At 38.1% G+C, this 26,281-nt stretch overlaps 5 protein-coding genes across 5 annotated transcripts; all 5 read left to right on the forward strand.

The window, feature by feature from the left end:
• Window positions 1–610: 610 nt before the first annotated feature.
• LOC106321138 (protein TIC 40, chloroplastic) lies at window positions 611–4,141 on the forward strand. Its single transcript, XM_013759455.1, has 14 exons — window positions 611–878; window positions 1,220–1,343; window positions 1,467–1,524; window positions 1,635–1,652; window positions 2,047–2,371; window positions 2,453–2,559; window positions 2,677–2,740; window positions 2,859–2,943; window positions 3,045–3,085; window positions 3,202–3,247; window positions 3,347–3,441; window positions 3,539–3,642; window positions 3,734–3,781; window positions 3,864–4,141. Exons 1-14 carry the CDS (start codon window positions 695–697, stop codon window positions 3,915–3,917), a joined length of 1,353 nt encoding a protein of 450 aa, XP_013614909.1. The 5' UTR covers window positions 611–694; the 3' UTR covers window positions 3,918–4,141.
• An 896-nt stretch (window positions 4,142–5,037) lies between these two features.
• Window positions 5,038–9,518, forward strand: LOC106327910 (DNA repair protein RAD4). The gene is made up of 11 exons (XM_013766222.1): window positions 5,038–5,182; window positions 5,394–5,804; window positions 5,877–5,969; window positions 6,041–6,133; window positions 6,219–6,320; window positions 6,593–6,642; window positions 6,837–7,656; window positions 7,735–7,929; window positions 8,017–8,169; window positions 8,684–8,893; window positions 8,973–9,518. The coding sequence occupies exons 2-11, from the start codon at window positions 5,418–5,420 to the stop codon at window positions 9,387–9,389; spliced, it is 2,520 nt and encodes an 839-aa protein (XP_013621676.1). The 5' UTR covers window positions 5,038–5,182; window positions 5,394–5,417; the 3' UTR covers window positions 9,390–9,518.
• Window positions 9,519–9,896: 378 nt separating this feature from the next.
• Window positions 9,897–12,951, forward strand: LOC106322553 (serine carboxypeptidase-like 11). Its single transcript, XM_013760610.1, has 13 exons — window positions 9,897–10,113; window positions 10,208–10,353; window positions 10,470–10,552; window positions 10,637–10,759; window positions 11,079–11,181; window positions 11,262–11,299; window positions 11,390–11,491; window positions 11,571–11,657; window positions 11,732–11,851; window positions 11,995–12,066; window positions 12,156–12,274; window positions 12,383–12,542; window positions 12,642–12,951. Exons 1-13 carry the CDS (start codon window positions 9,992–9,994, stop codon window positions 12,720–12,722), a joined length of 1,356 nt encoding a protein of 451 aa, XP_013616064.1. The 5' UTR covers window positions 9,897–9,991; the 3' UTR covers window positions 12,723–12,951.
• A 6,891-nt stretch (window positions 12,952–19,842) lies between these two features.
• On the forward strand, window positions 19,843–20,640 carry LOC106323202 (probably inactive leucine-rich repeat receptor-like protein kinase At5g48380). Its single transcript, XM_013761355.1, has one exon. It carries the CDS (start codon window positions 19,843–19,845, stop codon window positions 20,638–20,640), a length of 798 nt encoding a protein of 265 aa, XP_013616809.1.
• A 1,137-nt stretch (window positions 20,641–21,777) lies between these two features.
• Window positions 21,778–23,965, forward strand: LOC106326544. The gene is made up of 4 exons (XM_013764497.1): window positions 21,778–22,176; window positions 22,317–22,564; window positions 22,970–23,385; window positions 23,565–23,965. The coding sequence occupies exons 1-4, from the start codon at window positions 21,778–21,780 to the stop codon at window positions 23,963–23,965; spliced, it is 1,464 nt and encodes a 487-aa protein (XP_013619951.1).
• Window positions 23,966–26,281: the final 2,316 nt, after the last annotated feature.

Consider the following 26,281-nt stretch of genomic DNA (forward strand, 5'->3'; position numbering starts at 1 on the left):
AAATAAATAATAATTTTATATACAATATAAGAAATAGAAAAACTACATTAAATAACTATCTGTAAATGTATAGTAAAATAAATAATAAGTAAATATACAATATAAAAATTAGAAATATTACTTTCAACATCTATCGTAATATTATCATTTGATATAAAATCAAGAAAAATAAAATAAATTAATATAAAATATAAGAAAAACTAAATAATAAGTAAATATATAATATAAGAAATGAAAAACTACTTTAAACATTTATGTGAAAAATACAAAGTTTTTTCTGGTTTTATCTAAGGATATATGTATAAATATACAATATGTATAATTAAATACAAACATACAGTTCATAATATGACGTCCAAAATAATAGTTATATAGTTAACATTTTGAAATCAAAATAGCAAGCGCGGTTTTACCCTTACTATATTGGGCTTAAAGGTGAAGGGATGACTTTTGATTTATCAAGAAGGAGTTTTTGCACCCTTGGATTACAGCTCAGAGTAAACGATCTCGACGGTCAGATACTCGCCACCTGTAAATCTCCAAGCTTTTTGGTGTACTTGGCTGCACTGGATCCGAGACCGCTACTACACCCAAACCTGATGCTTGAAGGATACAGTAGCTTTAGACCAAAGAGTGGCTCTCTCTACCTTCATTTCTTCTTCTTCTTCTTCTTCTTCTTCCTCATCATATAAACATGGAGAACCTAACCCTAGTTTCATGCTCAGCTTCTTCCCCAAAGCTCTTAATCGGATGCAATTTCACTTCCTCGCTTAAAACCCCAGTAGGGTTCTCGCGCCGGACTCCTAAAATCATCCTCCGCTGCTCCAAAACCTCTGCCTCCGTGCAATCTAAATCTCCGGAGAAAGCTGGAGAAACTGGTTAGTTCGCACTTTTGCTCGATACCCATTGTGTTGTTTGTGATTGAGAATGCGAAAGCTTGTGACTTTGCGTTATCTCTGAACTCCAAAGCTTGTGAATTTGTATTTGCAATTCGAATTCTTCTAAAAAATCATTATTTTGATTGAGGATGGGAAAGCTTGTGACTTGCTTTGTGAATTTGTATTTGCAATTCGTAATTCTTCTAAAAAATCATTTTTTTTATATGTGATTGAGAAAGGGAAAGCTTGTGACTTGCTTTGTGAATTTGTATTTGCAATTCGAATCCTTGTTAAAAAAAAATCATTAATTTTCTGATTTAAAATTTTGATTTCTTTTGCAGTGGTTGTGAAACACAGGAGCAAAGCTTTTGCGAGTATTTTTTCTTCGAGCCGTGATCAGCAGACATCCTCTGTTGCTTACCCTAGCGCAGCAGTGCCGCCACCGTCTTCGTCATCATCAACCATGTAGTGTTACTAATCATTCCCTTGGTTACATTAGCTTGTTTTGAGCTATTTGCTATATGTGTTTGATTCTTGGTAGCTAAAAGCATTTCTTATGTTTTTTTTTTTGCGTGTGTGTGTGTGTAGAGGATCACCACTGTTCTGGATTGGTGTTGGGGTTGGACTATCAGCTTTGTTCTCATGGGTGAGTAGTATGATGATTAGTTTTTAATTTCCTTTCCCTCTATTTATATTCCTCTTTGCGTCAGTATCAAAGAATATATATATCTGACTTTCTTTCTGATGGATTTACAGGCTACTTCAAACGTAAAGGTACCAGTTTACTACCCCTTTTGTTTTGCTCTCTAATATCTTATAGAACCATAGTTTATTATGTTATCTCTCTATTCTCTAGTGTAAAGTGCTTATGTATCTGAAATAGTATTCATTAGATTGGCTATCGTAACAAGGTTAACTGTTTGATCACACTTTTTGGACTATACAATTGAACCATGGAATCATTTACTTATCTTTTGTTTTGGGTAGTCACTTGATTTATAGATGAAAAGTTGGATATAACCTACATACCGCTAAGGTTTTAGAGATGCAATTCAGATATATACACCTATAATCATTTTCTATAACTATATTTCACATTCTCAATGCTTTCTCTAATTGTTGTATGACTGGTTGTTGCTCTCTGTGGATAATATTGCTTTGGTTTCAGAAATATGCAATGCAAACAGCTATGAAGACAATGATGAACCAGATGAACACTCAAAACAGCCAGTTTAATAATCCTGGATTCCCGACAGGATCAGGATCAGCAGGATCACCTTTTCCGTTTCCATTTCCTCCTCAAACAAGTCCTACTTCCTCGCCGTTCCAATCTCAATCCCAGTCTTCAAGTGCCACTGTTGATGTGACAGCGACGAAAGTAGATACACCTCCTTCCACTAAGCCGCAACCTACGCCTATAAAGAACATAGAAGTGGATAAGCCAAGTGTTGTTTTAGAGGAAAACAAACCCAAGAAGGAAGAAAAGAACTACGGTAGCTTCTTTTCTGTAAGCTTATTGCTTTCTCATTTTCTAAGCTTCTGATTTGGATGTTGCTATAAACTTTATGATGCAGCCTTTGAGGATGTTTCCCCGGAGGAAACCGCTAAGGAAAGTCCGTTTAGCAACTATGCAGAAGTCTCTGAGACCAGTGCTCCCAAGGAAGCTCGCTTATTTGAGGATGTAAGTTTCTTCTTCTTATGTATCTGCACTATACGCCAAGTTGTGATCTTAAAAAATGAACTAATTTGGCTGACATGGGAGGTTTCTGTGCTAATTTTATTTGGTCTTTGGGTAAAGGTTTTGCAAAATGGATCTGCTCCGGCTAATGGTGCTACTGCTTCAGAGGTTTTTCAATCTTTGGGTGAGTTAATAAATATCAGTTTTCATTAGGCAAGGAAGGACGTGAGGATTGTTCCCTTCTCTCTGTCGTTTTCCTAAGTTGTTAGATTGAGTCCTTTGTATGTGCATTGTTTACACAGGCGCTGGGAAAGGAGGGGCTGGTTTGTCTGTAGAAGCTTTGGAGAAAATGATGGAAGATCCAACGGTTCAGAAGATGGTTTACCCGTAACTCATCTTCCCTACCACATTTCATTCCTTCTCTTAAGTTTATTTTCGTAACTGGTTTCTAAGTGGACATTTTGGTAACATTGCGTGTATGGATTCAGACATTTGCCAGAGGAGATGAGGAACCCAGAAACTTTCAAATGTAAGTCTATTAACGTTTAATCATGTTATTATTATTATTGAATGGAAAGCTTGAACTAGTCATATGAGGTTGATCCATCATCTGATCCACTTTATATGGATTTGGAATTTTTGTAGGGATGCTTCAAAATCCTCAATACCGTCAACAGCTACAGGACATGTTGTAAGCCCCAATGACAAGTTGACTCCTTTAAAACTTCTAAAACTGTATTTTTTCTATTTAGCCTCAGTTTGTTGTTGTTTTTTTTTTAATGGGGTTTAGGAATAATATGAGTGGGAGTGGTGAATGGGACAAGAGAATGACGGAGACCTTAAAGAACTTCGACCTGAATAGTCCTGAAGTGAAGCAACAGTTCGGTAAGCAAATACACTCCCTAATGAAAAAAAACTCAGTTGTTACAAAGTATGGATGTGACTTAGGCTCAGTACTGAAGGATTGAAACGATGTTTTCAGATCAAATAGGACTGACACCAGAGGAAGTCATCTCTAAGATAATGCAGAACCCTGACGTTGCAATGGCATTCCAGAATCCTAGAGTCCAAGCAGCGTTAATGGAAGTACGTTTTATTCTTTCACTTGAATTAAAAAAAAAAAACCTTTTTGATATGTCCTAGCTCAATTTGATTGTGGTTGTTATTGTTGTTGCAGTGTTCAGAGAACCCAATGAACATCATGAAGTACCAAAACGACAAAGAGGTAAATCACTCAAATATCAAGTTCTGCACTGAAAACATCTCAAAGGCAAATCACTTGAGGTTTTTATTTTGTTTGAGTGCAGGTAATGGATGTGTTCAACAAGATTTCGCAGCTCTTCCCTGGAATGACGGGTTGAGACTAAGCTCACGGTCTTATGGTTTGATCTCATCTCCGTTGGATCAATTCTCATGTCTTTCTTCAGCTTTCTAGGAACGCAAAGACACAAAAAACAAAAACATGTTTTTTTTGTCATAAAAAAATGCTTAAGTTTTGCTCAGAACATAGAGACATAGATTGCTATGCGTAGTACAATCAAACATATTCTTTTTTTTATCATCTATCAAAATAACGGTTTGTACCTTTGTAAAGGCAGTTATGAATTTGATTCGGGTGGAATTTTTACGGACAGTTTCTTAATTTTTAACTAAAAAACTAAAAACTAGCTATTAAATATACCCTAAGAACTAGGCCTGGGACGGATCGGGTATCTGGGCAATTTTAAGATATCCGGATCCGGATCTTTATCCGGCGTATCTATAATTTTACTATTTTTATCCGGATCCGGGGTTCGCGGATATCCGGGTGTCGGATATCCTTCTAAAAATTATAATATCCGGCGGATATCCGGATCCGGATTTGGATCCTTAAAATAAATAAAAAATAATATTAATATATATAAAATATTAACAATAATTTAAAAATAAAAATATATATAATGTTTTTAATTATTTCTATGTATAATATTACAAAATTTACATAAAATTTATATATACTATTATAAAAATGAAAAAATATTAAATAAAATTAGTTTTTATATATAGATATTACTATTTTTGAAATAGTTATTAATAAAATTTACGGATCCGGATATCCAGACTAAAAAAATCAAGATATCCGGATCCGGATTCGGCTTTGACGGATCCAACATTTTACTATCCGGATCCGGATTCGGCCTCTCCGAATATCCGGATTTTCGGATCGGATCCGGATCGGATCACGGATCGAATCCGGATCTCGGATAAAAGCTCCAGGCTCATTAATGTTCAATTTGGGTTGGATGACGTCACCGAGAGAGTAGAAAGAGAAGTTAAAATTAATTACTGTATTTAATTTTTAACCTAGAAGTAACAATAATGAAAGAAGATCCCTAGAAAATAGAGGTGACGTGGCAATATCAACACCGTTTAATGATCTCGTGGGTCCCTGACTCTAAAACAGCGTTCTCCAACTTTCTCGTTGTCTAAATAGCGTTTCTCGGAAGAGGTTTTGCTATACGTCGGTCGTTGTGGATTAATCGCGCGGGAGGAGAGATTGGCTCGCGTAACTGAAACTCCTCCGCTCCGTCGAATACTCTCCGTCTCCGTCAGCCACGCCTGAACGAGTCGCGTGTTCGATTCGCGGGTGAGTATTATCTTTTCACTTCCCCTCCTTGTCTCTTGAGATACTCTTCGAAGAGAAAAAGATTACTCCTTTATCGCTTTTTGAAGTTGTCACTAATAGATTTACAATGTTTAACTACAATGACGACTTTGTGAATTGTGATTATTCCGGTGACTAACGATTGAGAAAGTTTACTTCTTTTTTCTTTTGATTTTTTTTAATACTCTTATAGGTTTTTTTACTTGAGAAGACGAAGATGAAGCCTCTAATTAAAACTAAGGATAGTAAGCTATCAGCATCCTCGAGAGCAGCAGTGAATAAGGTTCTAGACAGAATCAATGCTCGTGGCAACAAGAAGAGTGATGATACTGCACAGAACTGTGATGCCGCAAAGGATAAGGGGAAGCAAACCGTAACTGACAACGCTCTAGAGGACAGGGAACGTGGTCAGTTTGGTGGCTGTGATCATGATGATGGTGATGAGATGAATGATTCAGACTGGGAAGACTGTCCTATTCCTAGTCCTGCCAAATCGGTTTATGTGGACGTTGATGACAACAAAGAGTTAACCATAGAGCTTGATGATTTGCCTCCTGATGCCAAGAGGCAGAAGAACACTTACCGGGCAACAGCACAAGACAAGGTATATGGTTACTTTTTTTTATCCTACAATAATGAATGGTTTCTTGAAGAAAATTGTGTGTTTCTGGTAAAGGAACGTGCGGAGCTTCTACACAAGGTTCACTTGCTCTGTCTGCTTGCAAGAGGGAGGATAGTTGACAACGCTTGTAACGATCCCTTGATTCAGGTACATATCCCTTTTGACTGCTGTTGTTAGGCTTATCTTTGTGCCTAACTGTTGTAAATTTTGATGTGCAGGCTTCCTTGCTTTCACTTCTACCGTCATACTTGACAAAAGTACCAAATCTAGGGAAAGTGACTGTTAGGGATATAGCTCCTCTTCTCCGTTGGGTATGTCTTTTAGTGATCTGTAGCTTTTTCTTTTTTTTTTTCTGATGGAAAGTTTGAGCAGCTTCTCCTGGCTCTCGAATTGTAGGTTCGTGGAAACTTTGCTGTTAGGTGTACTCCAAGCTCTGAGAAGTCTTTTCGTACTTCTCTAGCATTTGCTCTTGAATCTCGTAGAGGCACTTCTGAAGAGGTAAGCTTGTGTGATTATATCAATTAATTTATTTTATTATTTGGTTGTTTGAAACATCAATTTTCAGACTATAATTTCATTCTTTATCTGTGGATTAGAAGTTTACAAAGAAGTTGGTTTATTTTTTTCCAAAGTTCCTTGAATCTCTCTATGTGAAGATTACAATGTTTGTTTGTTTTTTTCAATAGTTTATCCTTCTTTTAGGAAGTTGTGGTTTAATATTGATCAATGCTGTTCTAAGGAAACTCATGGGATCTTTTTTTTTTTGGCAGCTTGGAGCACTCTCTGTTGCTTTGCTTAGAGCATTAAAGCTTACAACTCGGTATGTGATAGTTGTTACTTTGGCCACAAGATAGTATTCATCATTGGTTTAACACCATATCTTAAGTGGCTCATGAGGGCTCTATTCTCCACTCCTATTTGGCTTGTGATAGTTAGCTCCATATTAATATTGCAGATGTACAGTTTAGTATGCCAAGCTTGTTTTGAGTTTCTGTACTAATTTGACCTTCACAGGTTTGTGTCTATTCTTGATGTTGCCTCCTTAAAACCTGGGGCCGACAAGGATGAATCTCCAGGTCAAAGCAGAGCTAAAACAAAGCGTGGGATATTCAGGAACTCAACTCTTATGGTACCAAAACATCAAGCCATCTCATCACACCCAAACAAATCCTCTTCCCATGTTGAGGATAAGAGAGACAATAAGGACAACTCATCTTCTGAAGCAGGAACGTCAAGCAAATCTGACGGGACAAGGAGGAGAGGAGATGTCGAGTTCGAGATGCAATTAGCCATGGCTTTGGCTGCAACTGCAACTGTAAACAACCAACAGAGTTCTAAAGCAACCGAGAAAAAGAAAACAACAAAAGCAAGTGATGGCTTGTCGATTTCTGACCAAGTAATGTCCACAGCCTTCGGTTCCAAGAAAGTGGACTCACCTCTCTGTTGGGCTGAGGTGTACTGCAATGGAGAAAACATGGACGGGAGATGGGTCCATGTAGACGCTGTTAACGGAACAATAGATGCAGAACAAACGGTAGAAGCTGCAGCTTCTGCTTGCAAGATGTTTCTTAGATACGTCGTCGCCTTCTCCGGTGGTGGAGCCAAAGACGTCACTCGCAGGTACTGCACAAAGTGGCACACGATCTCATCAAAACGGGTGAACTCATCGTGGTGGGATATGGTGTTAGCACCGTTGCGAGAGCTAGAGGCAGCCTCAAGCTTAATCCCTCTTGCTAACAGTGCAAGTAGCTCGGCCTCTGGTGTGAGGAGTGCTGCTGAAGATATTGAGTTGGCTACTCGGGCGCTTACTGAGCCTCTTCCCACTAACCAGCAGGTAAAGAGTTTATATAGCTCACTCATGGCTTCATGTTTCACTTGAGAGTGTTCTGAGACCTTTTATTTAATCTTGTAGGCTTATAAGAGTCATGAACTCTATGCTATTGAGAAATGGCTTCACAAGAACCAGATACTTCACCCAAAAGGTCCGGTTCTGGGGTTCTGCGCTGGTCATTCGGTTTATCCTCGGACCTGTGTGCAGACTCTTAGAACGAAAGAGAGTTGGCTTCGTGATGGGCTTCAACTTAAGGCCAATGAAGTTCCCTTAAAGGTACATCCGTACATGTATTATCTTTATTCATTTCTTATTTTTTTCCGGTTTTGTAATCAACTCTTGATGTCTACTATCACCTTATAGATTCTTAAGCGTAACGCAAAGATTAGAAAAGTAAAAGATTTTGGAGATGGGAACAAGGAGAGTGAAGATGGTTCTCGGTGCATGGAACTATACGGGAAGTGGCAGATGGAACCATTGTGTCTACCTCATGCTGTTAATGGGATTGTGCCTAAGGTAAACGCATCTTCATCTCGGTTTTATTTATTCTCTTCAAAGGAAATCTGTTAGGGCTGGGATTTTTAACCGAACCCGCCGAACCGAACCGGAATTTTGGTTAGGTCGGTTAGTCCGGTGAAAAGTTCGGTTTGATTCGGCTTGTTTATTAAAATAACTATGGTTTTCTTCTACCGGGTCGTTTTGTTTTAAAAAATATATTTGTTAACCAAATTTCGAAACATACTAATTGAATTAACCAAAATTTCGAACCGAAGTAACCGAAATTATCCAAAATTTTGAACCTAATTAACCAAAACTTTGAAATGAATTATCCAAACTAACCAAAATTACTCTTATTTAACCAATTTTACCCAAAATTTTAACCGGATACCGAACCCGAACTTTTTTATGGTTCAATTCGGCGAGATTTTAGTCGAACTGAATTATCCGAACTATCCGAACCCACAGGCCTAGAATCTGTAGACAGAAATATTGTAAAATCTTTTTTATGCGTGTGTTTATATGGTTACAGAACGAGCGTGGTCAAGTTGATGTCTGGTCTGAGAAATGTCTACCACCTGGAACAGTCCACTTAAGGTTTCCTCGAATATTTTCAATTGCCAAGAGATTTGGAATAGATTATGCACCTGCAATGGTTGGTTTTGAATACAAGAGTGGACGTGCTACTCCTGTTTTCGAAGGTATTGTGGTCTGTACCGAGTTCAAAGATGCAATCCTTGAGGTAAATTCACATAACTTTATGGTTTGAATATGGATGTGATCTTTGGATTTATCTCCTTTTTTTTTGGTTTTGTGTTTAGGCATATGCAGAAGAACGAGAATTGAGAGAAGAAGAGGAGAGAAGAAGAAACGAAGCACAAGCAGCTTCGAGATGGTATCAGCTTCTTTCATCTATCTTAACCCGTGAGAGGTTGAAGAACCGTTACGCCAATAATTCAGAGGATGATATTGTCAAAACGAGGAGTTTGGAAACGAAACCAGAGACGGTCGTTAGGGAGGAGAATGTAAAAACGCCTAAAAAGCAAGGAGGGGTTAAGAGAGGAAGGTCAGGAGGAAGAAAGAGTCATAGTGAAGATGAAAACTATGAAGGTGGAGATGGAGATGGAGATGAACATGAGCATGTGTTTCTTGATGAGGAAGAAACCTTTGATGAGAAAACCTCTGTAAAAACCAAACGCTGCAAATGTGGCTTTTCTGTCCAAGTGGAACAAATGTAGACAAATGTCGATGCATGAAAATGTATGGTTTGTGGAGACAAGAACTAACCATTTAGGTATGTTTCAGTTTCAAAAACAAGGATTCATTATCAGAAACGTAATTTTTTTATAAAAAAATCTGAAAAGTGATTTTTGGCTTATTAAAGTTTTACATTTAGCTTTGATTAAAGTTTCAAGTTATTGTTCTTTTACTTATTATTCATTTCATTTCATCTAAACATAAAAAACGTCATTGGGATTTGGGAGCAGTGGTTTGTAATTCTTAAATGGTACTGGTGTAGTTATTGTCAAAGTCAATTAAAAGTTTCATAATAATGACAAGAATTACGGGTAGGTACCAAAATTTCGTTTTTAGAAAAAAATACGTGGACAGAGGTAGCTAACTTATTTCGTGTGGATGATAAAAAATGCCACGTGAAAAAATGTGAGACGATATTATTGGGGAATTGATAGGTAAGGTATTAAAGAGTGACAATGATATATTATTTCTCGTCAAATACAGTACCTACCCTCCACTTAGAATAACATTTAAGAATCATCTCGTTAAAACAAAACAGTGCTTTCCCTCCACTTTCTTATCTTTTTGTAAAAAAATTCACATTATGGCTAAGAAGTTGCTTCTGCTTCTTTTACTTGTTATCTTTAGCCTACTTCCATGTTCTGGCTCTGTTGTCAAGTTTCTTCCTGGTTTTGAAGGTCATCTTCCTTTCGAGCTTGAGACCGGGTTTGTGTCTTTTTTTTTCTTTCATATAGTCCTCATTGTGTGTTTTCTAGCTAAAAGAGTGAAATAAGTTATATTCAATTGCTTTTGAATGAAGGTATATTGGTGTTGGTGAAGAAGAGAAAGTGCAATTGTTTTACTACTTCATTAAATCTGAGAAGAATCCAAAAGAAGATCCTCTTCTTATATGGTTAAGTGGAGGACCTGGCTGCTCTTCTGCCACTGGTCTATTTTTCGAGAACGGTAAAAATCGAAAGACTATATCAATTATGTTTTTGTAAATATCAAAATTCACCGATTGGGGATCTGCGGTTCAACTGGTTATTGGTTATGGTTTGGATTGACCAAAAAAAAAACAGGACCTGTGACATTTAACGTTGAGGAGGGTTACAATGAAGGTAGTGGACCCGCCTTACTTTCTACAACACATTCATGGACAAAGGTAACACTAGCAAATGCTTGTTATGTTTCTCTTTTATTAATCTTTATGATGTCTGTTTATAGTATATGGAATCATTGTTTGTAGGTGGCAAACATTATCTTTTTGGACCAGCCTGTTGGTACTGGCTTCTCCTATGCAACAACTCAACTTCTTGATACACCTAGTGACTCAGGAGAAGCTAAGCAGATCCATGAATTTATTCGCAAGGTTTTAAAACAGAGAAGACAAACTTAAGTGTGTGATAATAATGTAAAAAGTGTATAATATGAGACTAATCCCATACTAGGCCTCGAGCTAAGCTGGCTAAACAGAGACCACCCAAAAACTAGCTTATCCATATGACTTTATAAATGCACTGGTTAAATCTAATCTGCTAGGTTGCTGAAAAAGACTAAATGAACAATTAGAACTGAACTGAACCTTGTGGAGAAATTATAGGTAGAAATACTAAATTAAGGAAAAAGTTTGAAAATAATAATTCTGAGTAGACATTCTCTTATTTAGAGAGTTTTTTGTTGTTGTACAGTGGTTAAGTAAGCATACAGAGTTTATATCGAACCTTTTTTATGTCGCTGGAGATTCGTATTCTGGTAAGATTATTCCGGCCACAGTTCAAGAAATCTCCAAAGGTATATGTGTGTTTCATCTTTCTTTCTTTTTTTCTCTCTCTCTAGGTCTATCATTTATTTGATTTTTTTTCTTCATGCAGGAAATGATCTTGGGTTTAAACCTCGAGTAAATCTTGAGGTTGTACTTGGCTGCTTCTTATGTTAGAAAAGATTTAATCTCTCCAACAAACTGACATTGACAATCCTCTTCGTTTTCTCTTAACAATAGGGTTATATACTAGGAAACCCGGTAACAGACTTCGAATTTGACCATAACCATGGCATTCCATTTGCTCATGGAATGGCATTAATCTCTGATGAACTCTACGAGGTACACGAAATATATTACGTGCAGGAATGGAGTTAAAAAACAAACAACCTATACAAAACTTTTTTATTTTATTTTGCAGTCATTGAAGAGAAGCTGTAGAGGAAACTATGAAAATATAGATCCACATAACACAGAGTGCTTGAAACATCACGACAAATATCTAAAGGTATACACTGATCATTATAGTTGTGAAAGATAGTGTATTCAATTTTTGTTGTTGTTGTTTGGTTACTTTTGCAGTGTATTTCTAGTATAAATGTTGTTCATATTCTAATGCCACGGTGCGATCCCCCCTTGTTCCCAAGAAGATTTATTCTCCTTAGAAACGTTTCGGCTCCGTTAAGTGCAGATGGATGCTATGTAAGCAATCCATCTTCTTTCTGTTAACTCATCAGAGCTACGCTTTTATCATATATTTGGATCAGTAGTGAAAAAGTAATGAACATGTAAACCATCGAGAGAAAAATATGTAACACAAGAGTTGCTTTTGCACCCATTTGCAGATATATACTGATTTACTAGCTTCCCTCTGGGCCAATGATGAGAGCGTACGTAAAGCACTTCATGTAGTTAAGGTACGTACTATAGTATAATCATAATATCTGACGAGGCTGCATGCGGTTTATACAATTAATGATGGTAAAGAAACTGAATATGATTTCAGGGAAGTGTAGAAAAATGGGTACGGTGTTCTTCGGGCAAGCCTTACGACTTCGACATTAAAAGCAGCGTACCATACCATATGAACAATAGCATCAAAGGATACAGATCTCTCATATTCAGGTTTGATTTATCTACAACTTTCTAACCTTTTTATATTTACAAGTTAATTTCAAGAGTTTATATTAAACTCTTATGGGACATTGTGTTGGGTGAATAATGTATATATAGCGGTGATCACGACTTAGTGGTACCTTTCCCTTCAACGCAAGCGTGGATAAGATCGCTTGGTTATTCCATTATTGATGAGTGGAGGCCTTGGATGGTACACAATCAAATTGCTGGATACACTCGGACTTATGCCAATAACATGACATATGCTACTGTCAAAGCAAGTCTTCTTGTCCATTGATCTTCTTAATATGATGAATCTTTGCCCTTATAATTAGCACAAGTAAAAGGTGATTTCTCTTCTGGTTTTAATTTACAGGGAGGTGGGCATACACTTGAATTCAAACCAAATGAAAGCTTTATCATGTTTCAGAGGTGGATTAGTGGTCAACCACTCTAAAATCCCTTTGTTCTTTTGGGTAATCATTGATAATTTTATCTGTAAAATTGTTGTTGAGACTTGACCATTAAGTTCATGGAGATTAAAATAACCAGTGGTAACCGATTGAATACCATCAGTACCACTTTTATTACAAAGTTCCTGTATCAATTTTTGTTTGTATGTAATTTTCTTACAAGTTCCTGTACCATTTCTCAGTTTGTGAAATATCGGATCCCCTCCGTTGACATTGCATATAATGCTATCAAGAAGTTTGCACTTCAAACGCACGTAGCTTACTATTCTTGAATCTTCAATTTTGAGGTGAGCAAAGGACAGGAAATAAATAAAATTTTTGTCAAATCAGAGATATAGCATAAGCTTCAATTAGTTATAAACAGTTGCAAAGCCTATGAATACATCTCCGAGATATAAGCTTCAATTCATTGTTGTATCACCATAAATGAATGAGAGTAGTAGGTATTAGTACAAAACCTGAATCACCATAAATGTGTGAATATATGAACAGAAACCAGAGACCATATACGCTTCTCTACTTGTACATCTATTCAGAAACAATATAACATCTAGCTAAGGCATTTCAACATAATCATAAATGCGTAGCGCTATGGCTCCAACTTTATACAGCACAAACACAGCTTGTTAAAAAGTATTGCTAGTCTTTTGTTTTGTCGGTGGTCTCAGACAATTGATGCGTCCTGCAGTCAGGAGGAAGAAAGTGACGTAGTGAAGATGAAAACCATGAACATGGAGATGAACACGTGGTTCTTTTTCTTGTCAGATGTTTTTGGAGTTTTCTTTTTTTTTTTTGAACACCAAACACTTAGATTAACTTAAAGACCACAAGAAAGTCATCATGTGGAGAAAGCAACAAGGAGGATAGGATATCGATGTCCCGGGCGATTCTGTAGAGTTCTACCGGTGGTGACTTCGAAGAAAGTGCTCTGATGAGCACCTGACAGTCTGAGAACACACAGACTTTGGAGAAACCAGAAGACAATGCGTGGGAGAGGGCCAAACGAACTGCTAAACCTTCCCCTACCAGGGCCGATGGGGTGTAGTCGAAGCATCTAGAACCATGCTGAGTAGCGTTCAGTATCGGGTCCTTGAGAATCCATCCACAACCTGTAACTCCGTCGGTAGGACGCCAAGCTGCATCTGTAAAGATCGAGACACAATCATGGCTCCTGATGTGGGCGGGTACTGCAGAGCGAGTGTATGAATCTGTGCTTGTGGTTGTGCTTGTTAGCATGGGTTGTGCCAGATTCCATTCCCTAGCACTTCTAATGGCAGTGTGGATAACTTCAGAAGGTGTAAGAGCCTTGTTCTCGAAGATTATTTTATTTCTCGCTGTTCATAGGCTCCAGCAGATCCATAGAAAAACAGGTGACGTTACTCTGCTTGGAGGGATACAATGCAGTTTAATTCCGGCAGCCAAAGCTTCCTTTAATGATGTGAACTGGTCGAACGCAACCATACAAAGAAATGGAGCTTCCATCCAGACTTCTCTAACAAACCTGCAATGAAGTATGAGGTGCTCAACAGTTTCTTTTTCTCCACATCTCGGGCAGAGAACAGGCCCACAACCTCGTTTTTCCAAGTTAGCTCCTAGGGCCAGAGCACCTTGAACCAATTTCCACATAAAGAGTTTGATCTTTGGGAGGCAGGGTGATCCCCAGACCTTCTTCGTCCATTCCAACTCGAGTGAGGAATCCATTTCATTGCCGAGAGCTGCTCTGTTCTTCATCGCTATGAAATACCCTGACTTAGTTGAATAGACTCCATCATTGGCAGGTGTAGAACCTACAATCTACACTAAGTATTTAGTGATCGGGGTTTGATCTAGGGAAGACAAATGATGTAGGCAACGATATCTTTAGAACACAACGATGTTAAACAGTTTCCAGTAGGCAAAAATGGACATTATTTATGAATAAGACCGAATACAATGAGTTGAACTAGATCGAATGATACAAATGAGATCCGTAAAGAAAGAATCTAAAGTCGGGAGGAAAACAAGGTCGATGTTATTGTGTAGCTCTCTCTAGGGTTTTCAACTTTTCTTCTTCACGTCCCTTCTTCTTCCTTTATAGTGTGTCAACTTCGGGATCTTCGTAACTGCTCCGAGATTTCCGTCTCTTGTTCCACGATCTTCGCGACCTCGACGACTCCTCCTCGAGCTCGACTATTTGCTATGGGCTCGATTGTTCGCTACGGGCTTTGGTTCCTTCCGGCCCGTAACTTTGATCGCGGCCCATTATCTTATTGACCGAAATTGGGTCCAACATTTGTCCCCCAGCCTCTTTTAATTTGATCGAAAAGAAGAGAGGCGGTTATCATTTAACCCGGGTCTCGTCGCTTGGTAACCGATATCGCTCGGATTCGATTTAATGATGGCTCTCGAAAAAGCCGTTTGTTAGAGCTTTTTTTTATTATTATTTTAATCGGTAACGGCTATCTTAGCCGCCGCTAGGGCGTAGACTAGGTCATCACTGTTTTTCTTGAAAGCGATGATAGAGCCATTAAGGTGGCTTATATATACGTATATGATCTTCTTTTTTTGCCTCGATTTCGTTTCCTCTTTCTTGTCTCTTTCCTTTGCTCTGAAATTCTCTGTTCGTCGAGCTTGAGATGTCTTCGTCGTTCAATTTCCCTCGTCTGACTACTAAAGCCGATGATCTCGAGGATCTTTACAAGGCGTACGAGGTCAATCGATCCGTCGTTCTTGATTTGACCGGTACGCACGATACTTCCGAAACCGTGCGAGAAGGCTACTACGGAGCCTATCTTTCTTTCTTTCACTCTTGTGGTCTTATCTTCCTGATCCCTGAGCCAATACTTGAGATTCTGGCAGAGCTTGGGTTATCGCTTACTCAGATCCTCCCAAACTTTCTTAGGTATCTTATCGCCTTCTTGGTTAGGGTTAGGGAGGAAGGACTTTCTTTTGGCCTTAGTGAGTTCCGACAGCTCGTTCTGGGGAAGCGGAACCAGCAGAACCCTGGTACCTTCCTCGTGTCTCTGCGCCCAGGTCGCCACGTCATCGAGGACATCCCTTATCGCGACGAGAAGTGGCGCAAACAGTTTTTTGTTTTCAAGATGGATTGAACATCCATGGGTGAATTCGACTTCTCTCGGCTTCCTCGGCGTTGGACCGAGAATATTGGTTAGTTTTCTTTTATCTATGTGTCGATTTTTCTCTTTGGGGAATTGGTGACTCAACTTTTCGTTTTTCTTCGATCGATTCAGCTCCTTCTGGAAGCTCCTCGATGTCAGACGAGATTCATGATCAGAGATCGTTCGAACTGGTCAAGGTTTGACCAAGCTCGGATTCGAGCTGTTTTTGCTATGCCGAAGGGGACCAAAGGGCTCCTTTGGTTGGGGGTTCTGAGGATGAGGCCAAACACTCCCAGGAAGTCATAGCGACTCCTTCCGTTCAGACCCAGTCTTCAGATCGATTAACTAGACAGCTTGTTAGGAGGTCGTCGTTCCGCACTTCCGGGCCTACGTTGAGGGGCCGATCTTCTGGAAAATATCCCTTGATCTCGATTAACAACTCTGACAATGAAGATGTTTCGGGAGAAAGGCGGCATCCTGTCTCGTTGAGCCATGGCTTGGAAGACGAGACCGTTGCGGCGACTAGCAAACGACACCGATCGTCAGAGGGTGCCTTGCCCAGTTCATCTCGTCCTAGGTTTGTTCCTGAGGGAGATAGTTCTTTGTTTGCGGCCCAAAGTGACCTAATTTCCCTCGCTGGTCGTATGAGGTCTGCGGGTTGCCGTCTCCCATCTCTTGCTTCCTCAGTCGAGAAGGAAGCCTACGCCAAGGTTGCGGTGGCGAGCTCTAGGGTTCGTCTCTTGCCTTATTTTCCTTGACAACTTGCTTCGAGGTATTCACTCGCTTATTTCGACTTTTTCTCAGGTGATGGAAGCTTTTATCGAATACATTGTGGTGATGGAAGGTCACGTCATGGCTTCTCGGAACGACAAAGAGATCGAGAGCATCGGTTCCGAGATCAAGAGGCTTTCGAAGGAGCTCGAAGCCACCAAGCGAGAAGGGAAGAAGGATTCTGAAAAGATCGAGGCTTTGACTGAAGATTGGAGGAGAATTCACCTGGAGAACGAGGCTCTTATGACCCAAATGGTTGCTCAAAAGGCAAGAATCGCGGTGCTTGAGGTCGAGAGAGATTGGGACATTCGACGCGCTTCCCGTATTGCTCGTCGTGCTATTGCGACCCGGTACCAGGAAATCCTTGAGTCCTTGAAGGATAAATAGACGAGCAAGAAGAAGGAAGTGTCCGCTGAGATCCAGCTGCAAGAAGTGATCGCCAACATCGATCTTCTGAACGAGCTCAAGGATGGGGGCCTGACTGTGGACGTAGAGCTTGCTCGTTTAAAGGAGATGTAAGGAGACTGTGAGGATCTCGTCGCTTCAGCCGCCATGTCGGATTGGTCGATCTCCGAGCTTGATCTTCCTTAAGTCTCAGATGATTCGGCGGATCAAATCGGGGGATCGTTTGTCCCCGATGATTCTGCTTCTAGTTAATTTTTTTTTTTTTTTTTTTAATGTCTTTTGTTTTTTGCGATCTCTGATCGTGGTATCTTGGATATTCTTAAAGGATAAGCATAATGTTTCTGAATATCTTTGTTTCTTCATCCTTCGAGATTTTCTTTGTTTGGGTCGTTGAGATACGACGAGGCCTTGATCCTTATATAGCTTTGCTTTGTTCTGAGACTTATCATAGTGTGTCGTTTAATTTTGTTTTTTGCTTGTCAACGGAACATGGCTTCGAGAAGATCAAACCCCCACGATTCCGATAGGGTGCAAACTCGAACTGGTAGTGCTAATGCGGAACGCATTCGATCTGGAGACGTGAGTGAAGCGCTCACAGAAGTTCTTCGTGAGGAGACTCGACTTCCGCGGGCTTCAACCCAAGAGGCCAAGGACCTCGAGGGTGAAAAGTCTGTTGCTCGTGTTAAGTCGAGTAGCCCAACAGGTTTGGAGGGGCGTGACCGCCCCCCCGAAGAAGGCGAAGACGAATGATGTAGGCAACGATATCTTTAGAACACAACGATGTTAAACAGTTTTCAGTAGGCAAAAATGAACTTTATTTATGAATAAGATCGAATACAATGAGTTGAACTAGATCGAATGATACAAATGAGATCCGTAAAGAATGAATCTAAGGTCGGGAGGAAAACAAGGTCGATGTTATTGTGTAGCTCTCTCTAGGGTTTTCAACTTTTTCTTCTTCACGTCCCTTCTTCTTTCTTTATAGTGTGTCAACTTCGGGATCTTTGTAACTGCTCCGATATTTCCGTCTCTTGTTCCACGATCTCCGCGACCTCGACTCCTCCTCCTCGAGCTCGACTATTTGCTATGGGCTCGATTGCTCGCTACGGGCTTTGGTTCCTTTCGGCCCGTAACTTTGATCACAGCCCATTATTGTATTGACCAAAATTGGGTCCAACAGTAGGCATCCAGGCGAAGGCATCGTTAGCTCCTAATGTGCTCGGGGAGATGCTGAGAATTTCCTTCGAGATGAGTGGGAACAAGGATTTAACTTTAGGAACATTCCACTCGTTGGAACCTCTTGTTAATAAGTCAGCAACCATAAGATCTTGATCCCTCTCATTCGGTGGTCCAAATGGGCGTCCAATACATTCATTTAAGATCCAGCGATCCTGGCACACTCTGGTTGAGTTTCCATCTCCAATAACTTTCCCCACGTTGGTTACCAGAAGGTCGCGTCCCAAAAGGACACTTCTCCACCCGTGAGACGATGACGGAGTAGGAGGTACGTTGAGAAAACTCCTGTTTTGGCAATACTTACCCAATAGAACCCGAGAGAGTAGACAGTCAGGTGCTGAGACTAACCGCCAGGCTTGCTTGGCCAGTAAAGCGATATTAAAGAGCTGAATATCTCTAATACCAAGGCCTCCCATGAGTTTTGGCAATGTAATTTTGCTCCAAGCTATCCAACAAATTTTCTTCTTATCCGCTGAGTCCCACCAGAATCTAGTGAGTGCCGATTGGATTCGCTTACATAGGCTCTTCGGGAGTTCGAAGCAGGTGCTAGCATGAGTAGGAATAGCAGATAAGACAGACTTAAGCATCACCAGCTTGCCTGCAGGGGAAAGCATCCGCGACGACCAACTATTGGCTTTGACTTGGATCCGATCGACAATGGAGGTGAAAAGATCTTTCTTCCTCTGGCCAAAATGTTCCGGAAGTCCGAGATACTTTCCAACACCGTCTTCTTTGACAATCCCAATGCAAGATTTGACACGAGAATGTGTCTCCTGAGGCGTTCTAGTCGAGAAGGTGATGGAAGATTTGTTGACATTTATCATCTGCCCCCAAGCTTGCTCATAACTTCGGAGAATGTGCATGAGTGTGTCGCAGCTTTCCTCATCCGTCTTGAGGAAGAACATGGTGTTATCGGCAAACAAAAGATGGTTGATTCGAGGCACTCTTCGAGCAGCGCGGATTCCGGTGAGATGTCCACTGTGATGAGCCTGTAAACAGGAGTTTTCTTTATATTACTTTTCTTATGTGGGTTCACCTAAGATTATGAGTACTCCGTCTAGACAACTAATCAGTTTGGCAAAGAACGAAAGCCAAGAATATTCAAACCTGAAGATTCTTCTACTAAGCCTTCACTCAGTTACCACAAGTAGATCTTTATGATTAATATTCCTTGGCTTATTGATATAGCTTGATCCATGTCATAGTTACAAACTTTTTTTTGGGTATAGTTACAAATTTTACCCATAATACTGTCCTAAAGTACTTTACCTAAATTAATGAGAGTTTGGTAAGTGATTTTTGCTCCCAAAACTCATCCCATAACCTGGACGTCGCTAACTAAACTTCCCATGTTTTACACGCTACTTTTCCGAAATGGACACCATGGGTAACTTTCCACAGTTGAATATTCAAACCCATGGGACAAGCTGCTAAATCTTTGTCTTTGTTTCTGAATATTCTCACTCAGGTATCCTCCTTCAACCCCCTTTACACGACAAGAGACTTTATAGTTCCCCTTGTTCAAGCTTTTGGCTACTCTAACAATTTCCACTTGCCATTACTGCTGAAAATCCCAACCACAAAATAATGTCTTATGACCATAATCCCAACTTGTCTCTGGTTCTTACTAGTGTCTAGCTTCACATGCGCGAACGAGGCCGACGTATATTGCTTGAGGGACATATATTCTCAAGTCAAGGATCCAAACCGATATTTAACGAGTTGGGTATTTGGCAACACGACTTCAGGTTACATCTGCAACTTCAGTGGTGTGACTTGCTGGCATGATGATGAGAATAGGGTTCTGAGCATTAAGCTTTCTGGTTTTGGTCTCGAAGGAGAATTCCCTTCTGGGATTATGTACTGTACTGGTTTGGTAGATCTGGATCTTTCTAGAAACAACTTCTATGGAGCTTTGCCATCCAACATGGCCTCTTTGGTTCCATTTCTCACAACTCTCGACCTCTCTTACAATCGATTCTCCGGTGAAATCCCAGCCAGTTTATCAAATATTAAGTTCCTGAACATTCTTATGCTCCAGCATAACCAGTTCACCGGTCAACTTCCTCCCGAGCTAGCGTCACTTCCGCGGCTCTACAAGTTTTCAGTGGCAGACAATCAACTGACCGGTCCTATCCCACGTTTCAACGAAACAACAATGAGTATTGGACCGGAGAACTTTGCTAATAACGAGGGTTTGTGTGGTCGGCCTATGGATGCTTGTGTTGACCCGGAAGAAGAAACTATCCGGTTAGGGAAGATGGGTGCAGCAGTTGGTGCGGCTTTACTTGCACCAGTAGGTGCATTCTTAGACTGGTTCTCCTTCAACAGAAGGAAGAAGAAACAAGGAGATACAAGACACCGCAGCTTGATTTTCCACATTGGGGACTGAAACACTGCTTTTCATCAGTATCTTAATCACATTATGCATCTTAATACAACGAATAGTTTAAAAAAAGTTTAAAATTATACTAGATTTTGACCCGTTATATTTTTTAGAAATTTAATTTTCATATTTTTGTTAATTATATTGAATTTGTGGTAAATTTTTTTAACTATTAAAGTTGTGATGTTGTATAACTATACACTTGTGTCATAGTCATTATGTGTAATATTGTATTGATGAAATATAATACCGCACTACACCATTCACGTAACCGTTTAAAACAACATAACATTGTAAAAATATAATGTGGTTACTGTCTAGGGAAATATAATATATTATAATAATCTATTGACACATTTATGTAACCGTTAAAACAACGTAACATAGAGATATAACATATTATTATAACCGTTCGTTATCTCATGCACTACATCATTTGCGTAACCGTTTTTGTTAAAGAAAAAATAGAAGGTGGTTAGTATTTAAATATAGTTGGACACATTTTATCAATTGGACATGTTCCTGTTTTAATGAAATAGATATAATGAATGATATATGCATATCTACACCTATATTATATACATTTGAGAGAACTATGATTTGTAACACGGTTTGATATATTTTGATCTCAATTTCAACATGACTTTTATCCCATACACAGTAATATAATTGTAGTATTATGTTAAAGTTTTTTGTTAACCAGTATTATGTTAAATTCGTTTTTACCTTTTTGTTATAACAGACAAAAAGATGAATTTAAAAAAAAAAAGATCAAGTATAACACGCAAGATCAAAATATATGGTTATTTCCTTTTCCTTTTATATAATAAGGTAAGTACAGAAACAAATTTTTTCTGTTATATTGTTCAAATAATGTACTATACTAGAGTCTAAATTTTAAAAGAAAATTTACAGCTCAGAATCTGTTCACATCATGATCCGTCCATTGCTGTTTTTTTCTGACAGTTAATGCTATTGTTTTATCTTCAATTGTTATCTTTGGTTGGAAAAAAAAATAACCTCTAACCATAAACACTTATAATCTGCCAACAACCAGGAACTAAACCAACTTCTTTGCAATATAAGTTGCGATTCAAATTCAAAATAACATAATCAAAAACAAAGAAACACAAAAAAAACAAAATGGCGAGATCTATCTATTTGTGTATCTTCTTATTATTAATTACTTGGATTCCAACTCCATCCACAAGCTTTCCGCTCTCCACAAAAACTCGATGGATCGTAGACGAGAAAGGCCTAAGGGTGAAGCTAGCCTGCGTGAACTGGCTCGCTCATCTCCAGCCCGCTGTGGCTGAAGGGCTAAGCAAACAGCCATTAGACTCCATTTCCAAAAATATTGTCTCGATGGGATTTAACTGCGTTAGGCTCACTTGGCCTCTTGATTTGATGACTAATGACACACTGGCTCTTAAAATAACGGTCAAACAGTCTTTTGAAAGCTTGAACTTGTTTGATGATGTTCTTGGGATTCAAACACACAATCCCAAAATCCTTAATCTTCCCATATTCAATGCATTCCAGGTAACATTTTAATGCTATAGCTAGCATTGGTCTAGCTACTCAATCCAATAACAAAAACTAACCAAAATTGACCAAACGAAAGAAATGTACTTATTTTAATCGATATAAATATGTTTGTGTTGATTTTATTCTGTAACCAGGAAGTTGTATCGAACCTTGGACAAAACGGATTGATGGTGATACTAGACAACCACTTGACACATCCAGGCTGGTGTTGCAGCGACAACGACCTCGACGCTTTCTTCGGCTACCCTAACTTTGATCCCGTCATTTGGGCCAAGGGCTTGGGCAAGATGGCTACTCTTTTCCGCAATGTTACTAATGTCATTGGCATGAGCCTTAGGAACGAGCCACGTGGTACTAGAGATTACCCTGACCTCTGGTTCAGGTACGCATTTCAAATCATTACCAAATAATGTGTATTTTTTTCAAATATAACCAAGCACTTGCAACACGAAAAATTATTTAAAATCACCTTTTATTGCGTATATCTTCATGATTATTACTAAATATATATATATATATATATATATATATTAATATATGTCCACACGCATTTACGTGAAAATGTTTGGATTCACCACCTTTTGTATTAACTTTTTTCTTTCATTTGTATTATTGTTTTAAAGTTTTATTTATTTTTGGCTATAAATTAATTCACTTTTTAGTTTGAAAACTCAAAGTTATATATGTGTGAACTAGGGTTCACCTTCATTGTCAAAATTTTCACGTATAAAAGAAAATAAGTGCATGCATGCATATTAAATAAACAGTTATACTGGTTTACGTGAAGGTTCATGCCAAAAGGAGCAGAAGCAGTGCACGCCGCAAACCCTGAAGTATTAGTCATCCTCTCCGGCATAGACTTTGACACAAACCTCTCTTTCCTCCGTGACCGCTTCTTCAACGTCAGCTTCACCGATAAACTCGTCTTCGAGCAGCATTGGTACAGCTTCTCCCACGAGGGAGGCGCGTGGGTAAAACACAACTCCAACGATATTTGCGCCAAAATCATCGGGGAAGTCAATCATAATGGAGGATTCTTGCTCGACAGAGGCTTTCCTTTGATTTTGAGTGAGTTTGGGACTGACGAGAGAGGCGTTGACGTCAGCGGAAACCGGTATATGAATTGTTTGGTGGCTTGGGCCGCTGAGAAGGATTTGGATTGGGCGGTTTGGGCATTAACCGGAGATTATTATTTGAGAACCGGTACAAAACATATGGTCGAGACTTATGGCGTTTTGGATGCTACTTGGAAAAACGTCAGAAACTCTACTTACTTGCAGAAACTCTCCGGAATTCAACATCCATTTAGAGGTGAGATTCTTTTTTTTTTCAATAAGATATAAAACTATACAAAAATGTTTAACATATATATATATATGCAGGACCCGGTTTACAAGAGAAAAAACTTATTTTGCACCCACATACTGGCCTATGTGTCACCAATAACCACTCAGGCAATGTACCCACACTTCGACTTGAACTATGCACTCAATCAGAGTCATCCACCTTCAATCCCAAGGAAGGTATTCTCTGGGTCAATAAAATGTGCGTCGAAACTCCAGATGTCGCTGGACAAAAGGTGAAGCTTGGAGTTGGCAGTAAGTGCTCTAAGTTGGGACAAATTTCAGCTACTAAGATGCATTTGTCGTTTAAGACAAGTAATGGCTTGTTGCTATGTCTTGATGTGGATGAACGTGACAACAGCATTGTCGCTAACCCTTGCAAGTGTTTGACCAAGGATGCTTCGTGTGATCCAGCGAGCCAGTGGTTCAAAGTTCTTTAAGTTCTATGTAGTTTCTAACTTTTTATTCGGAAGAAAATGTATCTGTACGTTCAAAGCATGTTAATCATTAAACTTTAATAATAAAATTAATGATTGGATAAGGATGTTGTTTCCACATAGTCACATTAATGCGACTAAGACTATCTCTAATATATTTTGTTATTTTTTTTAAAAAAAAATAGTGAAATTATGTAATAGAAATGAGTTATACTATAATATATTCTTCTAAAATAACAATTTTTATATATAGAGTGAAAAAAAAATGTTATTTCTTCTTTTATAACTAGAGAAAAAAATAGAAATTAATTAGAGTAATTTTACTTCTAAATGATATTACAAAGATAAGAATCGCAACAGATTGGAAATGTTCTAAAATAGAATGGGCGTAAAATTGAAGCAAGCAGCGTCAGTATTTTATCGGCGGGCGCTTTACCAAACGTTGTGGTTCCACTAAACCCAGTGCCTGCTCATCACCAAGTGCCACAAGTGCACTTGCCCTAGGGCCCACGTCAAGAGGGGTCCATAAATTTTAGTAAGTTAATCGTTGGTTTTTTTGTTTACCGTCCGATTAATTATGATATTACAACGATGATAAATAGTATATAGACGATTCTACAACCGACAATTTTACTATCATATGAAAATGTACGTCTGACCACATCACTCCGGGCCGCCCTACGAGATCTATGTTCGATGATACACCCTGCACCATGCCGAAAAACTCTTGTAACCATTTTTCTCCATAATCTGCATAATTTACGTTTTCTGGGGTTTGAACCTCTAACCTCATAGTCTAGAAGCATTAATGAACCTTCAATCAAACCACTAGACTAATGGGACTTTCACATACATTGCTTTTTAATAAAACAAAATTAATAAATACAAAATTTACAAATCTAACTTTACAGAAACAAAATGTTATTTACGATGATCTATACAAATATTCAACAAATTATAATTAACTAATCTATACTATTAAAACAGAATCTTTCTTAGGATTATGTCTTTTACTTTTCTAATTAATTATAAAAATTTACATTACCTTGTTCAATTGTTTTTAATGATTTTTGGAAATTAAAATCCCAGCAAATTAGAAAGTAGCATGTTTATGTCCAACTAAACAAAACAGCACAATAATTTAAACAATCTATCCATCGTTTTTAAGCTCATTTTGTTTATGTTTACTAACCCATCCATATTCGTTTGTGTTCTAACCCTATACCCTAAAACTCTATTCAAACTCTAACTCTATTCAAACCCTATTAACACCATCAAAACTCCGTTGTTCAAAAAGTTATACCAAATATATTGGAGTTTATTATAATGCCTATGTCTTATTTAAAATTTTCTTATATGAAGTTGCCGAAATATATTAAATATTATCTTTCAATAATATTAATTATACTATTATAGTATAGGGTTAGCATATTACTAAATCATTGGTTTTTAATGTTATTGACCTTTTAAAGAGCCAATAATATTTAAATAAATAAATATTTATATTTACCAAATTTGGTATATAAATATAAATATAAAACATAATAAATAGAAACTCATAGATTTTCTGATTCAAATCAAACAAATTCCAAGAATATTCTTTATAACATCCATTTTCGTAATTGCTACATACAATAAATTCAAAAGATAATATATAGAAACAAAATTTTCCGATTTAACTAAATTAACCTGATGACCACGCAGAGAATATATTATGTTTGACATGGTAACTGAATTTTCTGAATACTAATCTTAAAAGATAGAGATAATCGATAATAAAGAGAAGATCCCCCAACTTTCTCCCAAGTTTCTCCTAAAACCTAGCATTCTCTTTTGTCGGTTTTAGAATACTTAAACTTGTTTTGGGTTGGGTTATAGAAAACAAAAGTTGTTCGTTGATTTGCAAGCCCAATTTATCAGTAACCCTTCATGTAATTTTTGATCATATAGGCTTTATAGCTCAGTTTTTACTTTCTTATATTCGTTAACATAAACATGGATAATTTTGTTCTTATTAAAAATGGTTATTTTTATGAAATAATTTTAAAAATGGTTCTTATTTTGTATTATAGATTTTAATTTTAAAATAAAAAATCTTGATAGTTTTCGGGAAGTTATTATATATTGTAAGAGTTTTCAATATAATTTATTTTCATTATTAAAATCAACTTCAATATAAATAGATTTATAAAAGATAAGAAATATTACTATGTAAGATACGGATTTCTCAATACAACGAAATAACAAGAATATTATATGTTAAATATTTAAATTTAGCCGATTTTGTTCTAAAAAAACAAAAATGTGATTTTTAACCAT

Source organism: Brassica oleracea, chromosome C2 (assembly GCF_000695525.1).
Source record: "Brassica oleracea var. oleracea cultivar TO1000 chromosome C2, BOL, whole genome shotgun sequence".
In the NCBI taxonomy this organism is placed as follows: Eukaryota; Viridiplantae; Streptophyta; class Magnoliopsida; order Brassicales; family Brassicaceae; genus Brassica; species Brassica oleracea.